The 25,712-nt window shown below is 37.5% G+C and overlaps 1 protein-coding gene across 1 annotated transcript in view; it reads left to right on the top strand.

Moving 5' to 3' along the window:
* The window catches only part of drd2a (dopamine receptor D2a), a 46,124-nt gene that overhangs the window by 15,013 nt on the left and 5,399 nt on the right, over window positions 1-25,712 (top strand). The window contains exons 2-4 of the mRNA XM_038692297.1: window positions 9,694-10,004; window positions 20,506-20,615; window positions 25,269-25,405. Of these exons, the coding sequence (XP_038548225.1) occupies window positions 9,726-10,004; window positions 20,506-20,615; window positions 25,269-25,405 (526 nt within the window). The 5' untranslated portion in view covers window positions 9,694-9,725. The remainder of the gene's footprint in view (window positions 1-9,693; window positions 10,005-20,505; window positions 20,616-25,268; window positions 25,406-25,712) is intronic.

Raw genomic sequence — 25,712 nt, forward strand, 5'->3', positions numbered from 1 at the left:
GTCCTTCAGTTTACTGGCAGAATTGATCTCATACACAAAAACACACAATGCCTGAAAAAGGTCCAACAGTTGAAGCCAAAATACACACTCACACTTGAATTACACATAAAATGAATGATGCAACTGGTGCAACAGTTTTCACATAATTTCAGCTATATTAGTCCACTTCATAAATTTTAGCATTTCTTTCAGACATTGTTTATTTTGCTGGGCTTCCAGGTTTGTTTAATAGGACACGAAGAACACCCACTGGGCTACTTCAGGTTATGTGATTGTAAACTCCACTTTGAAGTTAAAGCTCCCAATTGCATCCTGGTCATTTTATGTATTTGAGTTTGTGTGTGAGAGTTTTCTGAACCAGCAGCTTATTGACTGCTGTTCTTATTTACACTCCACATGACACACAGAAGCATCTGAGCTGAGAGGATAATAGAGGATTGCAACACCACTGACAGGTGTCTGGCACTGCTTACTGTGGCCTCAAATAGCCATGACTAAAAACACAGACAGAAACTTAAGAGTTACATTTTCACAAAAGCAATGAGAACAATAACATTGATTAGCAACACTGTTTAACCTTTGCAGATATGGAGAGTCCAATTTAAGAGAGTAAACCTTTTATTTATTGCACTGTTGACATAATCATTTAAGTAAAATGACTACATTTATCATGGTTAGTGGTCATTTTCTAATATGTGTATCATATGACAACAAACACCAGGACATACCATTGATTATCTACCCCTTCTGCAAAAGTGGGCAGGATGAAATCTGTTGACTCCAGTGCACATTAGAAAAAAAATTTTTAAGTGCAATAAATTAAATTGAAAAGTACAAGAAATTCTGTAAAGTAAGATATATATTGCTTTATTTGGAAAAGTTATTGAGCAGCCTCAGCCTTAAATATCATATTTGGCACCTCTGTAATTACACGAGGCAGTTTATCTGATTTATTGCACTGGCATACGTAAAGAAGATGACTCATCCTGGTCTATAAACGTTCTGGTTTGCTCCACTAAATATAATGCTCTGTATTTGTATAGCGCCTTTCTAGTCTTTTTGACCACTCAAAGCACTACATCTGCATTCACCATTCACTCACATTTATACACTGAGCCTAAGTGCTCAAACAGAAACTAACATTCACACACATTCATACACTGGCGGAACAGCCGGGGATTGAACCACCAACCGATTGACAGGCTATTTCATGCTGTTATTGTTGGCCCAGTGCAATGAGCTCATCACACATACAATATGACACTAGACTGGGTAGAAGGCCAGCTGTCTATGAATTGTGCTTGCTCAAAATCTTCAAAAATAAACATGAAATATTTGTCATTGGATACAGATAAACTAAACTGAACTAATTTCCTTCCAATGTTAATGTCGTTTACTTAGCCTGGTCTTTGATCAAGATTGGAATGGTTCTTCTAAGTGTTGTAGGAACTCAGACTAAGATCATTCCACCTTATGCATGTGGCCTGTAGTCACAGTTTTTGGAAGAATTTGTCTCAGACCTTGTTACTCATTCTTATGAGATTTTAATTATCAGTGATTTCAAAATTCACCTAGATCACTGTGCGTAATGTATCCTATAGTTATGCATTTCACATCAAATTATTCCGATGTGAAATATGGAGTATAGTGCTCTGTTCTTGGTCCTCTGCTTTTCTCTCTTAATTTTTCCTCTTGGCCAAATTATACATAGTCATGGACTTAATTTCAACTTCTGATTCTATGCTGATGATACTCAGCTTTATGTGCCTGTAAAGGCAGATGATCATACCCAAATTATAAAATTAGAGGCATTCTTGTCAGCTGTGAAAAACTGGATATGACATAATTTCCTGCTCCTAAATACTAAAAAACTGAAGATGCTCGGTCACTGGCCCTGTTCTACAAACACCAGTTTGATCAAGTAAAAGTAACTCTCGATCACTGTGTGATTTCTCAGTTTGACAACCGAGAGTACATTTGATCGTACACTCTCTTAGCACAAAGAAATGACCAAGACTGCCTTTTTTTTCACTTGTGCAACATAGCTAAAAATGTTATGATTTCTCTCCATTGCTGATGCAGAGATGTTAATCCATGACTTTGTTTCCTCTTGACTTGATTATTGTAAAGTTTCATTGTCAGGCCTGACGTTTGCTACTAACCGTCTTCAAATGGTTCAGAATGCTGCAGCAATTTTTACTAAAACTAAAAGATTTGAACATTTTACACCAATTTTAGCGTCCCTTCGTTGGCATTACATCAGAGCTTCAATCCAATCTACTTAAACCTTATATTCCATGCCATGCACTCCGCTGTCAGTATACAGATCTCCTGTCTCTCCATGGAGTCAAAAATAAGTCACGGCCTTTTCCTACCTAGACAACTTTGGGAGCAAACCTGGACTATATGCGACTATATGTGGGTCATTATGTTGATAGGACAGGGAGTCAGGGGAGTGGTGTTGAATAATTCCGGTTATGATTTGCATTATTGTGTTAAGCTTGGTGTCCACATGGTGTCTGTGGGATGACCTGTACCAGAGAGAGGCACAATATTCTGCTGCAGAGTATGCAAGGGCCAGTGCTGATGTATGTAGTGTGGGCAAAATTCCAAAACCAGTTGTTTCTGGACTTAACCTTCTTTCAAATGTTTTATAAATGTCAGGGTCAATGGTTACTCCCAGATAGGCTGGGTTGGGTGCATGCTTTAGCTAAGTCCCTTCAGTGGAGTGTTTGGTTTTATGTACCAGGTTTTACAGTATTGGTCCAGTTTTGCAAGGTCCTCAGTGAGCACCTGTAAAATCTCATGTTTGTGCTTGGGTTGCCAGGCAGATGTCGTTGGGGTAGATGCATTTGCTGGATTTAATGTTGGTTAAGTCATTTGTATAGACGTTAAAGAGGCTTGGAGCGAGAACTGACCCTTCTGGGAGCCAGTTTTTCTGTGTTCTCCATGTACTTTTATTCTGTCTAGAGTGAAATCTGCACCTCCAGTTGGTTAGCAGAGTTTTGATTGTTGCTGTTACCCAGGCAGGGGTTCTTTTGTGAGTTTCAGTAGGAGACCTTGGTGCCAGACAGTGTCATAGGCTGCCATGAGGTCCAGGAACGCTGCTCCTGCCTTTAGCTTGCTCTCAAAGCCATTCTCAATGTAGAGGGTTGGGGCCAGTACTCATTCTTCTGTGCTGTGGTCCTTGTGGAAACCAGCCTGACAGGGTATCTTCTCTACTCTTGAATATATATGTTGTAGCATGAGATTTTAGTGGGAATACAGATTACAGAAATGACTTTTTTGCCGTTCCCCACTTCTTTGAGATTGAGTTTGTGTGTATTATCCTGTAGTAGAATTGGGTCAGCCAGGTTAGAGCTCAGGGGCCTAGATGTTTCATGAAGTTTGGAGAGATGTTGTCATATCCTTCTGTCTTTCCACATTTAAGAGCCTCGAGGACTTTCTCCACTTCAGCAACAAAGCTCAGGGCTGCTTTGCTTTCTGGGTTGTTTGCATTGTGTTTTTAGCTCAGTCATATCTTTTCAGTTATGCTAGTTGCTACAGTTGCTTATTCTTTGAATAATTCAGACCATGTCTCTGTTACCATGCCTCTGTTATCCTTCTAGCAGGGTGGTCTCAGTCTCAATGAATCTTATAAGCATAGTACTTATAGTCCAAGTTTGTCCTGCCGATGAGAATGCTGTAAACTTTCTGAAAATCACTGCATCTCTCTAACCCTCTGTCTGTTTCTGACCCACAAGCCCATAAGCTATTTGCCTATCTCTTTCTTTCTCTCTATTTTCTCCTCCTTGTCCTCTTTTCACATTGGCTTCTCTGTAGATGTTGATGGAGCAGTGGATAAGACATGTGCCTTTGGTGTGAGAGAACCTCTGACATATATAGCAATTGTAAGTCGCTTTGGATAAAAGCGTCAGCTAAATGAATAAATGTAAATACTGGACCTCTCTTGCTCCCCTTACTGTCAGTGCCTCATTCCAGATGTTTTAGATCTGGGTACACGTCCTCCAGGAGATTCAGCCCGGAGCTTTGCCTCTTGTGTTTGTGCAGTCTGTCCTCTTCCAGGTCCCTATGGTAGAGGTTGTGTAGCTCAGTTTCTTCCTGGAAGTAGCTCTACATCCACCCGGATCTATATTCTAATATATTTTAAATCTATCTATAATTTTGTCATGCTGATTGTCCAAATTGTAATTTTACTATTTTTGTCTATTCTGTACATCTATTGCATGGATTTAATGGTTTCTTCCATTTTTCCCTGTTTAAAGCTTTTTGGGGAAGTTTGTCCTCATCTGAATCAAGGTTTCAAGGATATAGAGTGTCATATGCTGTACAGATTGCAGGGTCCATTAAGGCAAATCTGTGATTTGTGATATTGGGCTGTATAAATAAAACCTACTTGACTTGAATCTTCTCCATATCATCTGTACATAAGCTTTGGTAGTAGTAGCAAAAAGCAGTTGGTCTTGTTGTGTGGATTAAGGTATTATTTTCACGTTTGTCGAGTGAACAAACAGGGTTGAGCCCAAACTCACAACACCAAAAGCAGAGTGATCAGGCTTACATGGATACAAGGCTGGAATGTCCAAATGAACGTTATAGTTCATAAAATGTAACAAAATCCAAACAAAGCAGATTCATACAACAGCACTGTGACAGGCAGAACCCTTAACATATGATGACGACCGGACAAAGACTGAACAGAACTGACAACAATCTAAACACAGGCAAATGAGCGGGGCAGGAGCACAAATCATGGCAATCAGGACAGAACAGGCATACAGAAATGAAGGGTGTCTGATGGGATACAAAACAGGGGGATTGGACAGCAAATGCAGACAACTTCAAAACAAAACAGGGAACAGACAGGACCAGAACTAAAACAGACCAAAGCTAACTAAACTGGCACATGGACACAAATAAACCGATATACCCACCAAAACCAAATGGACTTATAACAAGGACCAAGAACACAGGACAGACAGAGCAGACAGATCATAATCAAATAAACAACAAAATGATGATTGGCAGAGAAATCTTACTAACCTCCCAAAACAAATATCAAGAACATAACAATACAGAGCAGACAGAGAGAATCGTGGCATTTATGTATATTTGTAATGTGTAAATAGATAAATATCCATTCAGCTATTTACAATTTTATTCTCACTGTGCACTCAAAGCTAAGCCGTTCTGCTTTGTTTTCTAATTTCTCCATCATTTTGATCAAAGGAGAACCAACTATAAGCACTCAATTCTCTAAAACTATTTCCTCAGGTACCACTGGGTCCACTTGACAAATAATTAAAGTTTTTTTCAGGACCTATAGGGACAACAGCAGAAACATTATCCTTTTGAAGAAATGTACTCTGTCCATTCTGTTTCAGTGTTCTGGTATGGGAGCTGAGCTGTAGCCTCGATAGAGTAGCTATGTAGATTGTCTCTATGTTTGTTTGGATTCTGGCTCCGGGAAACTTGATAATCTCACCCTTGGTCCCAGTTAAGGGAAATAAGATGATAGGTTTGTTTTTTTCTCCAACTAGGACAACAGCAATTTGTGAGAGCAACATTAGATCATTGAATCAAAATTTAGATGTTGGCATTTATTCAGAGATCTACGACCAGGCTAGCAGAACCCTGTTGTCTGATAATCAAGTATTTACTCTACCTTGACCATCAACATGTTTCCTGTGTCATATCTTTGAGCTTGTGTGACACTAAAATTATTTAATCCTGTAAGAACAATCATACAAACACAAATAATTAGTGCAAGTGAATTTCATGTCATATGTACAAAAAAACAGCACCCTGTATACTACCTTGAGGAACCCCACGACTGACAGGCATAGCCTCTGACAAAAGCCCACCACCCTCAATCCAGTCCCTTCCTCCTGACATAGTATATTTACTTTAAGTAAAGTTTAGGAAATTTGTAAGTCAAGTAGAACTAAACCATGCATACTTTCCATTCTAAAGATAGTATATAGATAAGTTGGACAAGATTTTACAAAACTGAAAATCATAAAGAAGATTTTGTATGCCCCTTTGTTGCATCCTTGATGATTTGTCTTTGTTGCTATTTCACGGATGTTTGACCTAGTTGCTCTATCTTCTCCTAGGGAGAAGGGGCTTAACACAATTGTTAAACCTGAAATAACCTCCTTGTAAATCTTTCTGTTGCAATGGGAGATAATGTGATTGCTGATTCCGTGCTTAATCACCTCAACACGTGACACATTTCCTGTATCAGTCACAAGAATAAAATCAACAGTTCTGTGGGATTTGTCACAAACACAGGCTGGCTTGGCAATCAATTGGGTCAGACCAAATCATTTATGTAAATTTGCAAAAGCACTGTAAATAACACAGGGCAGCGGGTGGTCTGCTTGCTTCAAATATCAAAATAACGAAAGAAAAACAAATTACTCATGGGGTGCCCAGGCCACAAGGGAAAAAATGCTTACCCACAGAGATCTGTGTTCAATCCTTCGGAGCAGAGCCTTAGGTTTGGCCAAGTGCCCTCAACTATTACAACTAACAGTGTTTGTGGGTGGGAAGCCTACGAGGCATTAGTATTAACAGTTCCTACTGGATGGTAGGTGTCAACAATACAACACACATCACAAAAATTATAAAATTGCTCAAAGGTATAGTTGCTTGTTAGTCAAGTCCAACTATAGCCAGAATTTAGAAAAATAGCTAGATCAACCAATAATGTCATTGAAGAGGATCATTAATGTAGCAGACAGCCACTACATGGACAGTACAAATACTGCAGGCACTACAAGATTGCCTTGGTGACACTGCATTTAAAAAAAGGGACACTGGTTCATTTTTTAGCATTCTGTAGGTATCAACTCTGTTTGGGTCATTGACCCTGACCTCTGACTTAGCGATGGGGGAAGACACGGTTATTATTATATTTATCATCATCAGGTACAGGTCACAGAAGACATAAGAATATGAGAATACAAAAGAGAAAAGAATATGAGAAACAGAGGTTTAGTTTATAAGCAAGCACCAGCTATCAGGCCAGCAGTGAGAACAGTCTCAAGAACTGTAAGTAAGGAAGTAGAGCAGGCAAATAAATAGGATTAGACAGCACAGGGCATCTGCAGTGTACACACACAGACTGGTGCCCCTGAGCAATGCTTACACATCCTAACAGGGGCACTCTTCCCTCACTCACTCCCTTACTCAATCTCTTTCTTCTCTCACGGCTTCTCTCTAAATCCTACGTGCACTGAGGCTTTCCTCTGCCCTCCAATGGTAACTTTTCTTATTAATTTTGCTGTCTACTGGGCTCAAAAATGCCAGATGCTCCATCTTTAGTGCTATAGTGTCACATGGAAGTACTTTATGCACACACAACACATAACATAACAAGTTAAATACATCTAGTTGTCTACATCCTTCTGTTATGTAGCCACATATTGTATAGTTGCCAAGTTGTAGTTTATGTACCATGATATTATACCATGATATATTGTTTGTATCCTGCTTGGCCCTAAATTGGAGCCAATCCCAGCTGAAACTGGTCAAGAGGCGGGCTACACCCGGGACAGGTCGCCAGGTCTGTTTTGATCTGTCTTGACACCTGACATTGCTTTTTTGTTGGTTTTCTTTTAAAAGATCTGGCACTTAGATTTGAAAGCACTAATTGTTGTTAAATGCAAACCTGATACTTCACCACAGACCTGAACAGACCCCATGAAGAGTTTTTGACCACAAATACCATTATGGAGCAATATTTGATGAGCATTTCCCCATTTTGATTTTATCTCATGCGCTACACACATTAAGATGTATGTATACACTCACAAGCACATGGGTGATTCGATTTAAATAACTTTCAACTGCAGAGGGCGGTAAGGCAAATGTGAAGTGGATACAAGTCACACCACACCGTAGTTGTTTTTTTTATGCAAACACCAAATTTAAATGCAAACCCAAGAAAACTCCCCCACCCCTTTTTTGTTCCAAAAAGCACAATTACCACCATATATATATATTCTGAAATGGTTGTGTGTGTGTGTGTGTTCGTTGTGTTACAATTTCTTGAGTAGTTGTAAAAGAGGTGGCTAGTAACTTGTTACAGATAATGCAAATAAGAGAAGAAGTAGGTTTTTTTTATAAGGAACGGTAACTTTTCAAATCTTGTGAGTGTGTGTGGTTGTTTGTCTATGTGTGGCCCAGCGATGGACTGGCGACCTGTCCAGGGTGTACCCCGTCTTTAGCCCGATGTACGCTGGGATTGGCTCCAGCCGATTGGCTCCAGTCAATCCCAGCCTGTATGCACGATAAGCGGTTTATGATGGATGGATGGATGGATCACAACATTAAACACAAAGTAACCTGTACTTTGAGTAGTTTATTGATGGAGTACTTTTATACTTTACAGTTTTTTCCATTTGCTTAAATGCAATTATCAAAACTGAAGCTATATTTTTTCAAAACTCTTCATACAGTCTGAACACAGGGACCTAAAAAACACTAACAACAGGGAGCATTACATAAATTATGATTTTTTATCTTTGAAGTTTGAATAATTTTTCACATTAATCTGTATTTCATTATAGAATAGGAAAAAGATATTTCCACTTCTTTGACTGTACTAAAATATATGTAACAAGAATAAATCAGAAATGCAGAAATTTGCCTAAACATTTTTACAGTATTTTTCTATAACATTGCATATAGTAATTGACTTGAAATATAAAAAGTTGAAACAAAAAACTAATTCCTGAAATTTTAGTACTGCAGGAGCCTCTCGTGAAAATGAGATGATGTATCTCAAGAGGCTATCCTTTAATAAATTCAAATTTAAATTCAATACAGTGCAGTCTAACTTGTTTCCACAGTAACACCGGTACTTTGACACAATGCCTACAACCTGTAATTCATGTACCAACCCCCTAAACCAATTCTGCTAAAATACAAGCACAGTTTTGATTTACACTCAGATTGCAGTTCTAAACCACACTTTGTTCAAAACACTACACAGTGCTCCACACACATAGACATAAACTATGTAAACATAAAATTTACATAAAGATTTTCCATATGTATTGTCTGGTTACTGCAGAAATGCAGGACATTAGCCAATATTTTGAATGTGTTTTTAACAGTTTTGGACACAGTGTGTTAGCGTTGCTGCAACAGTGCAGGTGGTGGAGTAGTGTGAAAGCAATGAAAAATGATTCACAGTTTGGTCCACATACACTCACGGACTGTTACTTAAGTTTTGACCAATGCATGTAAGCAATTGAAAAAAACTGTAAGTAAAGATTTACAGTACTATACCCACCACCGCACATCTTTATTACACCACAATATGTTGTGGCGAATGCAGACTTTTGAGTAATTTTATACATAAGGCCACTCACGTATATGTAGTTGAAAACCCCATTTTCATTCAAGAGACCAGGGCTATAATTTGATTAGATGAAAATATGGCAGATGACTTCTACATCATTTAATATACAACTCCAGCATAATTTAAAATAAAACTGACAATCCCGTTACTGGGTTTATCAGCATTTAAGAGAATAATAAACAAGTTGCTTCTGCAAAGCAATTACTGCAGGAATCCAGATTATACCAAAAAGTTACACGTTTGTTTTCTTCATTAACGTTTGCAAACATGAACACAACTGCCTTCAAATGCTGTTAACCCTGTATCTGCATGTTTTGCAGGGCCCGTTCTTGGCCTTCGTCACTAACAGCTAATGGATGTCTTTACCCAGTATGCCTACAATGACAGTTTCTACGATAATGGAACATGGGGCTTCAACGGAACAGATCAAGAGCAGAAGCACCCTTACAACTACTACGCCATGCTGCTTACTCTGCTCATCTTTGTCATTGTCTTCGGCAACGTGCTGGTGTGCATGGCTGTGTCCAGAGAGAAGGCTCTGCAAACCACCACCAACTACCTGATCGTCAGCCTAGCTGTCGCTGACCTTCTGGTGGCAACATTAGTTATGCCCTGGGTTGTCTACTTAGAGGTAGGATAGCAGAGATGTACACACACCATTGACACACATGTACGCTCAAGTAACTAACCTGGCATGCCCAATGCAGAAGACTCTCCCTATCGCTATACCCATACCTCTTTTTCTCTCTGTTTATCTTGTATCATTTCAATGGTGCTAGAAAACATCAGCAATAAACAAATAACTTTTCCAAAGAAAATGTTCAGCTCTACATGCAGAATTCAGTTCAGCATTAAGAGCTTAAACTATAGCAAATGACATTATGCATATGACAGGCATTTATGAAATGTGGTTCCAGTAAAATACCAGCGAAAAGAGCCAAGCAAGCTGCAAGCAGTTATAAGCAGGTCAAAGGCTCAAGGTGAAACAAGTGCAATGGCTAATATGTTCACATCAGTATTTTAAATACCAGTCCTACAATGGTTAAAGGCCTATAACGTAGCAACACCGTGTGACAATATCAAATGTCAGACTAGTCTATTCAGTCAGAGGTCAGATGTTTATGATTAATTCTTCCTAATTCTGGGACACATCTTTTTGCGCCTGTGTGTGCACTGCTGTGTGGGATAATGGAGACCAGTGTTTTTAAAGCAGTTATGACACACTGATGCTCACTAATCAGTTCAACCTTAAACAGAGCTTGCGGGATGTGGGCCGTCTTTTAGAAAAATATCTCGCTATCTCTCGACTGTTGCTCATTTCTTGTCTATCTTCCTGGTCTTGGATTGTTTTCTGACCATCAGGCTTTAGGTCATGCTGTCTGATGGAGAGAAAGGCAATCTAAGACTACAAGGACTATAATCCTCTTGTGTCTCTCAGTGAGTCATGTTGATTATCACTCTGATCAGATTACTGTGTATAATTCCATAGGCTGTAATTGTCTCTGCCTGTCTCCATGCATGTTTGTTTGCACATACAGCACAGTGGTGATAGAAAATGTGTCACTCACATTGTAACGGTTGTCTTACAGCAAAATGAAACCTTTTACCAGTGGTGAGTGTAATAAAAATGCTGTTACTGTTACCAGTAAAAAAAACAACTTAATCATTGGCACCAGTTATTCTTGGTTTCCATAAAGTATGCAACCTGCATACTGTGTTTGTTTTTATCAGAATTATTTACTTGCTTTCTCTGTTGATGTGGACAGCAGGGTGCACACAGGGGGAGCCTACATCAAAGCGTTTTAGAAATGTAGGAGTTGAATTGTAATCAGCCACGTTATCAAAGCTCCAAACTGTAGCATAAAACTTTTTCAATTAAATATTAATTTGATATCATAGCAGAAAAATGAGTCTCTGATGGTGTAAAGTGTTTTAATTACCCAGGTGTGAGTTGGTTTTGTTTACCAAGAACACATTTGGAGAGTGGTGAGCGCTGGAAACACACCAAGCTTTCATCAAATATGTGTCACAACATGTTTTTGGACACAAATTTGAAAGTCGTGTTTCCTGTAACTTTGTATTGGTGAAGACAAACAAACACCTCTGCTTCTTTGTGTTTATCTTTGAAGAAAGCTACTGTTGCCACAGGACAGGATCAAGCATCAAAAGTAGTTTAGGGCTACTTAAGGGTTAAAGGGGTTTCTCCAGGTATTCAGTATTGAAATTCCTTATGCATATCATATGCAAAAAACTTTGAGCGCTGCAGGGTTTGTAATGTGTTTTAATGGATAACCCATTGTCCGTTATATATAGAAATTATGCCACATATTTAATCATTTCTATGAGCCACAGAAATTCAAATCTAGATCAGACTAATACTGACCATAATTAAGGGTGGGGGAGGGGGTGGATCCTGCTAATGAAGATAAATTGAGACAGTAGTAGTAGGATGTTACGACCAGCTTGTTAAGGAGAGCAGTAATTATGATTGGGATTGAAAATTGGTGGAATTAGGTGGAAAACGACAACTGGAATGGTATTTATTCATTTCATGTTTTTCAGAACACGCTTTTACCATCAGAGAAACAAAATAAAATGATGTACATCTTCAGTTAATGGCAACAAAACTTTTTAACAGAATTTTTCAGTGTTGGGTAACAATGTTGTCTTGTCTCTTCTTTAATACACATACCAACCTCTAATCCCACCGCATACACACTGCTTATTAATCCGTGTATGGTTTGTTCTTTGATTATTTCGTTTCAAAACCAAATCAGCAAAGGAAAAAATATTGATATTGATAGGCTATTTAATGTGTCTGATTTGTGTAGCTTTGTGTGTTACACTTGATAAACCTGCTACAGCAGATAGCCTATATTTGGGAGGGCGGTGCAATGATTAAATGTAATTAAAATGAGCTTGAACATCAACATAAGTGGAGGCTGAATGTTCAGTTTGTAACTGGGAAAAGAAGAGGAACGCCTCAGAACTTGTTGCCTGAGAATCCTCCGGTTTTTAAGATTTCTTCAGTATCAAATTAATTCAGAGATAGTTATCAGTACATCCAATGGTACGAAGCAAACTTGAACTGTTATTAGTTAATTGGGCGAGCTGTATTAACGAATCATACACGTATTAAAATGTTCGGGTAATTTTTGTTCAGCCTCTCTAGGCTGCACTGTTTCGATCTGACCTTTATTTTCTTCGTGAGATGAAAAATTTAGAAAATTGAGCTGGAGAGCCTGCACAGCAGTAGCACATGGATTATGTGTAAAATCAGTAGCATTGGACTTCCATCCAGCCAGAGGGAACAACCACTGACCGTCCAGTGTGCCTGTTCCATGGGAAACCCAACTCATATTAGGTCTACCGGAGAGCGACCTGGTGCGCTGCAGTGCGGTCGGTGATTCCTGTGGCTGGATGAAGCCCAACGCTAGTTATTTAGGCATGATCCATGTACAGAAAAACAGAAATGAAGGCAAAAATAGCATATTGTCAATATTTTAGAGACCCCTCACAATATCACGTATTCAGGAGAGCTTATATCTTATTAAGAGGAGCCCAGCTCCCAGCTGGCTCCCCCTTTATTCACCCTGGCCATAGCCTCGAGAAAAAACCCTTGATAAACATATTCGGGTATTTTCTTTGTGAAGAAGGGGGGGTAAGAATGGGTTGTGGATACACCAGTCTAAGATAGAACAAAACGCAGCTGCTTTGTTTTTCCGTTTTGGGTTTAAAACAGAAAAACAAAACTGATGTCTGTTTTTTTGTTTACCATTTTTCCGTTTTGGTTTTAAAACAGAAAAATGGAGGGATCTGTGAACGCTACTCTCACGGGAAGGTACGAGATTCAAGATGGCGGCCCTCAGCTGCTAGATTACGGAGCTGAAATAACACATCCGTCTTCTATTTTTTTTCTTTTCTTTTTGTTTTTTTCTCATCTCAAAACCGGACTATAACATCAAGCAACCTGGAAGAATTCATCAACAAGCATTTCAACCGACTTTGCAACATGAAAAAGGACAAAACAGACGACAGCAAGAAAGCCAAACCTACATCTACTCCAAACCCCAAAAGAATCCATCCTGATTCCCTCTCCATTACAGGTACAACTCCATCCACATCCCCAAAACCTCCATGCTGTGCAGAGGTGAGCGAAATTCTGATTTCTATTCAAAGGAAACTTACCGGACTGGACACCAGAATTGCACTAATAGAAGTACTACACCGGGAATTCCAGGCACTGCGCCACAGCCTGGAATTCAGGATCAAATCAAAACACTCATCAGAGAAAACAACTCACTATAACAATCCGCCAACACACCCTCTGTCAGCGCAGAAAACAAAATCATGAAAGAGAATATTCTGGACCATGAGGGATAACTTGGTTTTCACCGGCATTCCCAAACAAACACCAGACGACCCTGAAAAATCTATTAAGGAGTTCATGTCCACCCAGCTCAAACTACCCAGAGAAACTGTCAACAACATCACCTTCCACCGAGTACACCGTATGGGCACTAAGCATGATAGCAACAGACCACGGCCGATCATTGCAAAAATCAAGCACCACAACACCACCATTACAGACCCTGAAGGACATTTTTTATCATAAATTTATCAATCAGTAATAATCTAGTAAAAATTGGTAATGTTTATGATCCAAACACAGATGACCCATCACATTTCCTGTATTTCAAACATTTCCAATTGTCCAGTCATAATAGGAGGCAACTTCAACACAATCATCCTGCCATCAATAGATAGATTTAATAATTTTAGTAATAAACGCACTTGGTGTTCCACAGAATTGATAAAACAGTTCATGAGTGATTTTGGTCTTGGCGATAGTTGGTGACCACAGCACCCAACAGATAAAGAATTCTCATCCTTCTCTTCAACTCATCAATCATATTCTCGTATTGATTTCTTCCTCAGCAGTAATTCAATTATAAGTAATATTTCAGAATCAAAGATCTACCCCATCCTTATTAGCGACCTTAACAGTTAAATGGAATAGAACTAATCTGTCCAAACCCATCACCAGATGGCGCTTTAATACATCTCTTCTTAAAGATCCCGAATTTGACAGCTAGATCAAAAGAGAGTTGACATCCTTCCAAGGAATAAATGATTCCCCTGGGTCATCCCCAACTCTTCTGTGGGAAACAAGAAAGGCTGTTCTAAGAAAAATAATATTATTCTCAGTCAACAAGTTGAAAACATTAATATAACAAACCCGACAGAGGATAACCAGAATGAATTAAGAAAAAATAAATCTCTGCTAAATGAAATTATGAATAAGCAAACTGAAGTTATGATACAAAGGCTCAGACAGGAACATTTCCACCACAATAATAAATGTGGTAAGTACCTGGCAAATCAAATCAAACGAAACAAAGAAAAATCAACAATCTCTGTCATTAAGGACTAAGCAGGGAAGCCTACCACTTCACCCAATGAAATCTTTGGGAAATCAAAAATTTTACAGCAATTTGTACTCATCAGAAATCGACCCAAGTCAACAGGACATCAATTAATTTCTTAACAGTATTGATTTCCCACAACTTAATGAAGATCAAACCAAATTACTTGATTCATCATTTACTCAGAACAAATTTATTACTGCTCTAAATCTTATGTCTAATAATAAAGCACCTGGACCAGATGACTTCCCTGCTGAGTTCTATAAATACTTCTGGCCCATTATAGCTCCACTATTTAACCGAATGATAACTGAAACAAAAAACTATTCTAAATTACCAGCTAATATGAACACAGCCAATGTAGACATAAAAATCATCAGCAAAGCACTAGCCCACAGAGTAGAAAAACTCAACGCATCCATAATCCATCCAGATCAAACTGTTTTCATTACAGACCGACACAGCAACACACAGAGCTTGTTTAACTTAATGCATTACTCGTCATTCCAAGAAGCAAGAACCATTATAACCACACTAGATGCTGAAAAGGTTTTGATAGGGTAAATTGGAAATTTCTGTAGAGCGATTTGGCTTTGGGGAATCATTTATTAATTGGATTAAAATATCCTATACCCTACATCATCAGCCACCATCATTACCAATGGACTAACATCAAAAAGCTTCACACTACACAGGGGTACTAGGCACTATTACCATTTACTATTGACCATTTTCATCGAACCATTAGCGGCAGCCATCCGTCAGAACTTAATTCAAACGCCAAATGTATATCAGAAGATTAGTCTTTATGAAGATGATATATTACTATTCCTACAAGACCCACTCCCATCATTATAAGAAACAATAAAACTAATTGAAACATTCTCCAAAATTTCAGAATACTCTATCAACTTGGAAAAATCATCTATTCTTCCACTTCAAAGTAGTAGCTGGGATGTGGCAGCCCATTCACCACCTATCCCATTATGCACAAGTCACATCACGTATTTAGGCATTAGAGTTTCCCCCAAGCTGTCAGAGCTGTCCAGTCTCAACTTTACATCATTACTTAAAACAATAAATGATGACCTTCAACGCTGGATGAACCTACCAATATCCATTATTGGTAGAATATCTATCATCAAAATGACAATACTCCCTAAAATCTATTCTCATCTATTCCCGACACAACCCACTCTCATCTGGTTTAAACAATTAGATTCCATCATCTCAAAATTTAATTGGGAGAACAAAACATCAAGAATTAAATTGACTTCTCTGCAAAAATTAAAGACACAAGGAGGCCTCATTTTCACAATTATTATCTGGCTAATCAACTTCAGTATATACCAAAATGGATTCACCCAAACCATCACAAACACCACTTTTGCACCCTCCAAATATACTCCCATATGGAATAACAATGATTTTACAATTAACAAGAAACCATGTAACTTCCGCTCATGGTTTGAAAAAGGCATCACACACCTTCAACATATCTTCCATAATAACACCCTTGTCTCATATTCCCACAGTACAGAAGTACGGCATTGGGAGTAAATACTTTTTGGAATATTTACAGCTGAAATCATCCATCCAAACAAAACTTAACATTATATCTACTAACTTAGATCTTTCTTATTTAACTTCAGAGATAATTAACATCTCCTCTTCAAAAAAAACCCTCTCCAGAATTTACAAAATAATATCACAATCAAACAAGACAATATCCATATCCATACTGTCAACAAAATGGAAGATAGACTTATCTATCACTCCTGAGGCTAACTTATAAGCCAAATTTGCAAAAACACCTATTTTATGACAAAGATTGCTAACCTAGAACTCATACAATATAAGATACTCCACAGAATTTATTACACTGGGCAAAAATTGTTTAAAATGGGATTCACATCGGAAACTTGTTCACGTTGCTTACAAAATTACCCTGATAATTATATTCACGCCACCTGGAACTGCACACCAATTAAATAATTTTTGAAAGACATCAGTACATCATTATCCGTTTTCTTGGGTTGCCAAATCACCTTCCCTCTGCTTACTAGGAGACATATCAACAATCAATATGGAAAACAAGGAAAACAACCATCCTCATGAACTGGAAATCAAGGACCGCCATACATATAACACATTGGAAAAACTTAATGATAGAGTACGTATCTATGGAAAACTTACCTGACCCCGTCATTAAATTCATTCAGTCCTGATTCCATTGTTTTTGCCTGATCAACCAACTATAATAGACATGAAGTATGGGTTTTAACAATATCTTCTAGAGGCCTATATAATCAGGGAAAGGGGAAACCGTAGGAAGAAGGGAGGAAAAGGAAAAATAAGTGGGGAAGAAGTTTCTTTATTGCTGTATCGAACTGCTTTTCTTTGACTCAGATTATGCTCATTTATTTATGTTATTTGTTTAGACTCCATTTTCTTGCTATTGCTGCTACTATCAATATCATTACATCAAACCTGATTTTATGAATAATGTTATGACTACTATTTCTGTTATCTCAGACATTATTATCTAGACAAAATTACGATGTGATGTTATTGTTATTTATACCTGTATTATTATTATTATTATTATGGTTGGTGTTGTTAGTAAGGATGATGTTGTGGATGGTAATGAGAGTAATAATATTATTGTTAGTATTAAATATGTGTAACTACTTAGATATATGTGACCCTGTGCATGTATGTGCGTGTTATGTGTTTGTGTATATATATATATATATATATAAACACATTCCCTTCCCTGATGATATGGGACGCATGTACATACACGCACATACATGAGCACACACACACACATAAGATTAAGTAATTGTTTTAGCTGCTGTTGTTATTGATGTCATGTACTTTGTTTTATTTTTTTGTCCCCCTTTCTCATGTCTTGTTCGTCATGTCAATGTTGTGTATTTCCAATTTGATTTTGAAACAGAATAATGAAAGAACAGACCATACATGGATTCTTATTCTATCTTTATCTATGTGCAGACATTTTGTTTTTTTTATTTTAGTGTCACAGACGGTGACCGTAACTGAGTTTCTCATGATGATAATGCATCAGCATGAACTACAGCGAGAGCTTAGTCACAGAGTGTGGGCAGGGCATTCAACTTGCCCTTTATTATTAAATGCTGAATTAACATTAATTACCACAGTTTTCGCTTTCTGCCCAACGTGACTGATTTAGAGCATATGGAGAGAATATTATGCATCACTTGCAGTCCAGAGTTTGTTTACAATCCAGTAGAAGAGAGGGAATGGTGGTCATTCATCTTGGGACAGGCTTCAGAACTGGCTTTCCAAGACTAACAAAGATGCAGTCCAAATAACATGAAGAACTATTTTAAGATATTGTATTTATAAATGCATTATGCCCATACAGGAATTATAAATAATTTAGGTAGTCTCATTTAGATCAAGAAGAAGCAACCACAAAACCTGCATGCAAGAACAACATATAAGACAACCAACAATCAGGACACAAAACAAGATTAATAAAAGCAATTACAAGAGTCATTAATATGTCATATAGTAAAACAAAAAAATTATCTTAAGTGCAGTTTACAGTTCCTTGTAATTAAAAGGTGCATAATACATGAAACCATTTCGGCCAAGATTAGTGCATACCCATATGGGTAATGTTAGGTCTGTAGAAGAATGTCTTGATATGATTAGTCCTTCTTGTCAGTAAGACAGTCCATCCAACATTGTGATACAGAGATAAATGATGACTAGTATCTGTCATTTACCATTATGAGTAATATGTGCAAATATTGTATGCTATGTACTTTTTAACAGCTGTTTGAGTTGTATACTTTATCTTGTTATATTTACGTAATTTTTTTGTGTATGCTTTATTATTGCTATTATGAATGCTAAAAGACCGCTGACTTTAAGATGACAGAGCAAAGTGTGTTTACCCTGATTTTAAGTGACGTCTCAAATTGTACTTTCTCAGTTCCCCAGCCCCCATTAATGCGCACCATTAACGCTTGTGAGCTGGTTCAGGTGGAGCTGCACTGACAACACACATAACATGCCGCACATTCCCCATCATCCAACAATCACACCCTCTCAATTTGGCAGTCTATTTAAGCTGCAAATATTTCCCATCTCTCCCTCTGCTTTGTCATACCACTGCTTCACTATTGCTGCTGTTCTTTCGGCCCCACCATCACCCCAGCATCCACCTGCATGCAGGGTGGGGGGAAGGGGGGCAGGGGGACATATCTGCAGGGAGTAAAGAGGTCGGAGCCTAGACTCCAAACTGTAACCATGCTCTGCTGTGATAAACATTTCATGTGAGTTGTCCACCTGAACTGTGATTTCCAACACCTTATCTATGCCTGATTCCATTCCCTGAGACATGATGCGGTAATAAGCTGTTCAGTATCCACTGAATCTGTTTCCCCACATAGATCTGTGTTGCAGCCATGAAGCCCTGTACTGGCTTAACCATCAGCTCTTGTGAGGCTCTTTAATTTGTCATGGGCTGCAGCACTGATGAGGATGTAAAAAGAAGTATGGTTGTGTTGGTGGTGTAACTGAGTGATGGTAGCAAAGGAGAGAAACAGACAAACTGAATGCAGAGAACAAGAGGACAGTGTACTGAGAAGACAAATGTCAGGAACAAAAGGTTGGAAAATGCAAAAAAAGAGGAGAGGTTGCAACAGGGAGAAGGGCACTCATTAGGCTGTCAGATCATTCTGCAATCAGTGCTAGTGTTGTAGGCACCAGCAACAACATACGGCTCTTTAAGCTGGTGCTAAATTTTATGAAGACACGTCCTGGGGACAAAGTTTAATCAGCCACAGAGAGGTAGGCGTTTCCTCCCCTTACATGCATCTCTCGTACCTTTTTCAGAGTCGTGGGAGGAAGCATGTAGGATGTAGTGTCAGGCAATTTGGGTGGCATTGGATCACTCAGACCTGTCAAAGCATCAGTGATGATGTTAGTTTCAGCATGGATTTCGGCCATATTATAGAGAGAAAAAGAGGTATGAATACAAATAGGTTTTGATCATGTCATGTCATGTCATGTCATGTCATGTCGTGATTGCCACCTGGGGCTGCAGACCAACATGCATGTTAAAGGATAATTATCTCACTAACACTGAGGGTGTCTATAATTTTACAAAAATCTATAGTGTTTAATTCCTACTTTTCTCAGTGAAAAGATGTAAAGAGTCATGAAGACAGTGAACAATCTAATCAGGTCGTCTGTCAATTTCTACCATGCCAGGTAGAAATTGACATATATATATATATTATAATAGACTATGTGGATTTTGTGTATACAGTAAAATGTGGGGTTTTCACCTGCAATTTATCACTTCAGATGAGTCACACTGGATCAATCTGTTTTCTATCTATCTATCACTCACAACATAGAGCACTCTTATTGTACTCTGAGATTTTCTTTTATGCCTATTCATAATCTCATTCATTCTTTCCTCGCACGGTTCACTTCTGCATTTCATACCCTTTCTCTTTCTGTTACCGGTGTGGAAACAATATGAAAAAATATACAAGGAGGCTTGACTGTCAGGGTTGCTTTTTGTTGCAGAAGGAAAACGCATTTTTCTGCTTAGGTGTTGCTTTTGCTGGGCAAGCGCAGTGTCTTTGTTCTTTTGACTGTTGCTGTAAACTGCCATTTGTTGATGTTTTTCTCTTCTAGGTAGTGGGAGAGTGGCGCTTTAGCAAGATCCACTGTGACATCTTTGTCACTCTGGATGTGATGATGTGTACAGCCAGCATCCTCAATCTCTGTGCCATAAGCATTGATCGGTGAGTTTGCCGCTGCACAAATTGTTAAGTCAAGCTGATTTTCAATGGAAACCTTTGCTTTCTGGATAATAAAGAAGAACTTTCAAGTGGATGACCATAAAAGCCTAATTAAAGACTAAATGTCTATTCCAGACATGGATTTAACAACATACACGTCTTTATTTTATGTATATTTATATGTGTACACCCATCCTAATCACTGGCCACCAGTTGTTCCAGGGTCATAAATGTAAATATTTCAATTTCAGAACTAATAGGTGTAATCTCATGAACACCTGTAAGACAGGTGCATACTTGTAGGAGAATAAAATCTAATGGACTTGTGGACTGGCAGGGCAAACATTATTAATGAAGCAGCTATGTTGCAAGCATCGACCACTGTCAGGTATAACACAAACAATGCAATAAAGCAGTATCTTTAGCTACAGACTTTAAATAATAAAAAAAGTGGACAAATCACAGGAACACCTAAAAGTATTACACGTTCAGTAATAAATTTAAATGCATACATTAATCAAAAATTCATACTTAAAAAGACCATTCAACACTGATGAGGAAACATCAGGGAAAGGCAACAGGAAATAGCTACAAAAAATATTTATCAACAAACAAACTTAAAGGTGGGAAGAGATGATTGTATTCAGTTTGGGTCTTCTACTATTTTCAAGAAAATATACAATAATATATAAAGCTCTAATAAAAGGGTTAAAGAATATCAAAATGTCAAAGGTGATCTGGAAAGAGATGTAAAACTAATCCGTTAAGTACCACTGCGGAAAATATTAACAAAATGAATAAATAGCCTAATATCAAATATTACATTGGGCTAACAGAAGATGAAGACTAGCAAAATCCAAAGTGGTTCTTTTCCTCAGATTTAAAATTAATCAACTCCATGGTTACACAGTGTGGGGTACAAACAATGCAGTAATAAGAGCATATACTTATAAAATTTAAAAAAATTGATAAAAAGAGAAAAACATTCTTTACAAAAGTTTCATTACAATTTCATTACATTTTTGTAAATAAATAAATTTTAAGTAAATACAATTATTTTTTTGAGTTACATTTGAAAATAGAAACAGCACCACATCTGTAGAAACAACACGAGTGTGGTAAAAGTTCACAGTGACAGAAACATATTTAACGAGTTAATTAACACCCACATCCTTTGAAACAATATTTTTATGTAAACCTACATTTACTGATTTTTGGGGGGTAATTTGGAGGCTACGGAAACAAGTTGTAAATGCATACTCTGACAAATTATCATCTTTTAAGATGATATTTCAAATATATTAGCAAATAGCAGCTAATTTCAACATTGAGCAGATATGGAGATATGTTAGTATTCTACCTGACAAATATACATTCCAAAGAACGTATCTGGCTCTTCAGCTGCCAAACGCTCGATTATGTTTACCAGCTAGTTGCTAATTTGTCTGCCTGCTGTTCTGAAGAAGACGATGCTGTAAAAGTGAATCTAAACAATAATGTTGCATGCTGAAAGATGCACTAAACTGCAAAGTTGAGTAATCATTCTCTGTGAGTTTGTTACTACAAGCGACCTCTTGCATCTACACTTGATTGTTAATATAAAAATGTTGATTACAGCTGCTATAAATAAATACAGAAACAAATGAAGTTCTATTTAAAACACCAGTTCATGATAGCACCTGTTTTGTCACAAAACCACCTCGTCCTGGATTCATAATGTCTAAAAATAAATTCTCTTATTTAGTTGCTTAATTGGCTTGATGACTGTGATTTATGGCACTGCCTCTATTAAAGTCTTACACACTGCTGTAGGAAGCAGAGTTAATCTGGAAAGCTGTTATTAAGCTCAAGCTTTCAATAAAGAACTACAGGAAGTAATCACGTTTTTTGATTGAAAACGTGAGAGCTCATTTACTCTAAATTAAGCGCTTATGGACTAGTCTGAAGAATAGCGAGGAATTCTGTCAAATTTAGTTTTACATTTTCATCTTAAATCCATGCACAAAATAAATACTTTCTATGGTTACACACAGACAGAATTTTAACTCTTATTGACATTATTTAATTAGAATGCAAATGTTTTGCATATGTGGAGAAAAGGATTATTAGTTTAAATAATCCCTTGGTGGATCATTGTTTGTGTGTATTTGAAATGAATGTTGCAAGCACAGTAAAATAGCATCAAAATGAACATTTAGATTATTTATATGACTTGTGAAATGATGAGTCTGAGTACATTTCAGGGTCCACCGGTGTGATGCTGATTTGTAAAAGTTCAGATAAGAGTCACAGACTAATGTGTTTCCTTTTATCAATTCAGCTGCCCTAGGCAGCTTCGTAATTTATACATCAAAAGATTCTTTCTTTCTCTACTAACGCTGTTCTTATTTACCACTGTGGAGCAAATTGGGAGGTGATCACATTATGGGCTCTATTTTTGTGAATCTATGTGTGTATGCGGACTAATAGGCCTAAGACAAAACTACTTTTGTGTAGGAGTTGATATGAATATAAGCATGCCAAATGTGATTTAACAGGACTCCAATTATGCTGCCAAAAGGAACTGTTTTAAGTTGAATCACAAGACACTTCCCTATCATAATGCTCTCAGTGAGTCATAATGTGCACTAAAATATTAGACAATGATGTCAGAGCTGTTAACCTTCAACTTTAATGACACGTTGGCAAAATATTTTGTGTAATTTTTGTGTGTTGTGTGCTGTGAGGATAACTGTTTAAACTATTTACAAAATTACAATGTCTCATAACTCTTCAAAATAATCCCATTAATGTGTCATTAAAATAATAATGAAAAAAAAAGATTTTGGAGTTTTGGTTTAAGAAAAATTATCCTTCACATTTGTGTGTGCAGAAAAGTATAGACGTGTATGTGGATTTATTTTACTAAAGCTCATTAGCATGTCACAAGATTTAACAACAAACCCAATATGTCATTTTTATGATAATACAAATTAATTTTGCCTTTAAGGTACCAAAACACAATGTGGTATGCAAGATTTAACTATCTGAGACATATACACATTTTTACACTATTGATTCAAATCAATAAATAATCTAACACAGTGCAGATTCTTCCTATAATCACGTTAAAATTATATTTTGAAGTATCTTAAGTCCTAAAAGGAGAAAACTCTCAGACATTGTGACATGTACAGCTGAAAACACGTGCTAGCTATGTGTACTGTGTGTAGATACCCTGTGAAGTTTTCTCTTAAAAAACAATGTGTTTTCCTTGAGGCCTAAAAAAATTTGTTGCATGCATGTCCATCATCATACAAACATTCACAAAGCTTAGACATTTTATTGTTTATATCCTTCTAACCTGCAGCTTTCGTCTTCACTGCCTTTGTTGGCACATTGCTACAATTCTTTGGGAATGACCACCACTAACTATCAATCAGCTGAATTCTCTAAAACCAGCGGCTGGATCGTGTGTGCTCACAAGAATGTATCCTTGCGTATATGCGTGATACAAACAAAATAGGAAGCCAGTAGTTAAAAACATGAAAAGAACTAAAATGAGTACCCATTGAGTATCTCAGATAAAGTGCTATATAAATGTAATGCATTATTATTAATAATATTATTTTATCAACGTTCACCAATGGGGTCTATGTGACATTTGAGAGGACTGTGTGTGCTTCCTTACCAACTAAAGCCATGACAGTAACAGAAAACTTTTATGGTTTTCGCTTTGCAGGCAGATGCGTATGAATTTCATTTCAAAATGTAAAATATTGTATTTTTTCTGTGCCTTAGCTGCACCATCTTGGTGCAGCCAAGAGTATATCCAGCCCTAAAATTATGATACAGGAGCAGGTGGACAAAAAAAGTTTCTTACTTACAATAAAAAAACTCAGATTCTAGAAATACGCATATCTTTTGGCATTGCACCAGCACTGTGCATTATCACTTTTAGGCCGATTGAAGATGTTTTTCCATACCGAAGGCTTGTTTTACCCAAGACGTTGATACAATGTGTTGCACAATCCATGGCAACATAGGTGATTAACACCTTATATATACCTTATATACCTAATATTACCTTTATCCTGATTTCCCTTATGTGTTTTCATAAAGAAACCCAATCAAAATAGTCTTTTAAAAGCCTTACCCACTTGGCTTTATGTCTATTGCACCAAATGACACAAAAATCAATGCATGAGACACTGTAAAGCACTGTACATGTCCTGGTGATTTCAACAAGCTCACTAATAAGGTCAATGTAGCAAGGTCTTTCCTATGTGACACTGGTGAAAACACACCGACCTCACAGTTCCTCTTCTTCATGGAAACTGTAGCCCACAGCATGTAGCTGTTTTCCAAAGGGCCAGTCCACCATCAAAAAGGATCTTGTCAAAGATGACAGGCAACTTTTCTTGGTTTTACCACTTGTATGTTCTCTGTCCTCCTTTGAGCTAAAATTCCCGTTGATGAAGGAGAGCTAGTAACAGTAAGATATTTAATTTAGCCCAAGGTCATTGAATCCAAGATGAATGATTTAATACCATACAAAGTTTAAGACAAACATTTTTGTTAAACTTTGGTCTTTGCTTTCCCTGTTGTCATGTAGAAAGGTGTCATGTTTTCATGCATTCAAACTAAAGATTCTAGTTTTTTCTTACCCCCTTACAGTTACACAGCAGTTGCAATGCCAATGCTGTACAACACTCGCTACAGTTCCAGGAGACGGGTCACAGTAATGATCTCTGTGGTGTGGGTGCTGTCTTTCGCCATATCATGCCCCCTGTTGTTTGGCCTGAATAACACAGGTAAGAAAGAGTATGATATACAATCTGCTCCACAGTCTTTGAAACAGAAATGTGTTTCAGTGGTGTGTGACAAAACTGCTAGGGCAATAATGGTGGTACTGTATTATTCATAGATATATCCACTGCACAGTACACTATGTTCATTGTAGACACATAAACACTGTGAATAGTTGGCTGATGAAACTTTTAAATGCTTGCCCATATTTGCATTAATATTGCACTAAAACAGAATGTAACTAGCCGTTTTTCCATCAACGTTTTTTAATGTACATTTTGAAGCATCGCATTAGAAAAGATTGATGGGAAA

This window comes from Micropterus salmoides, unplaced genomic scaffold (genome assembly GCF_014851395.1).
Source record: "Micropterus salmoides isolate LMB-PRFRI ecotype aquatic unplaced genomic scaffold, ASM1485139v1 Ms_hic_scaffold_3, whole genome shotgun sequence".
NCBI lineage: Eukaryota > Metazoa > Chordata > Actinopteri > Centrarchiformes > Centrarchidae > Micropterus > Micropterus salmoides.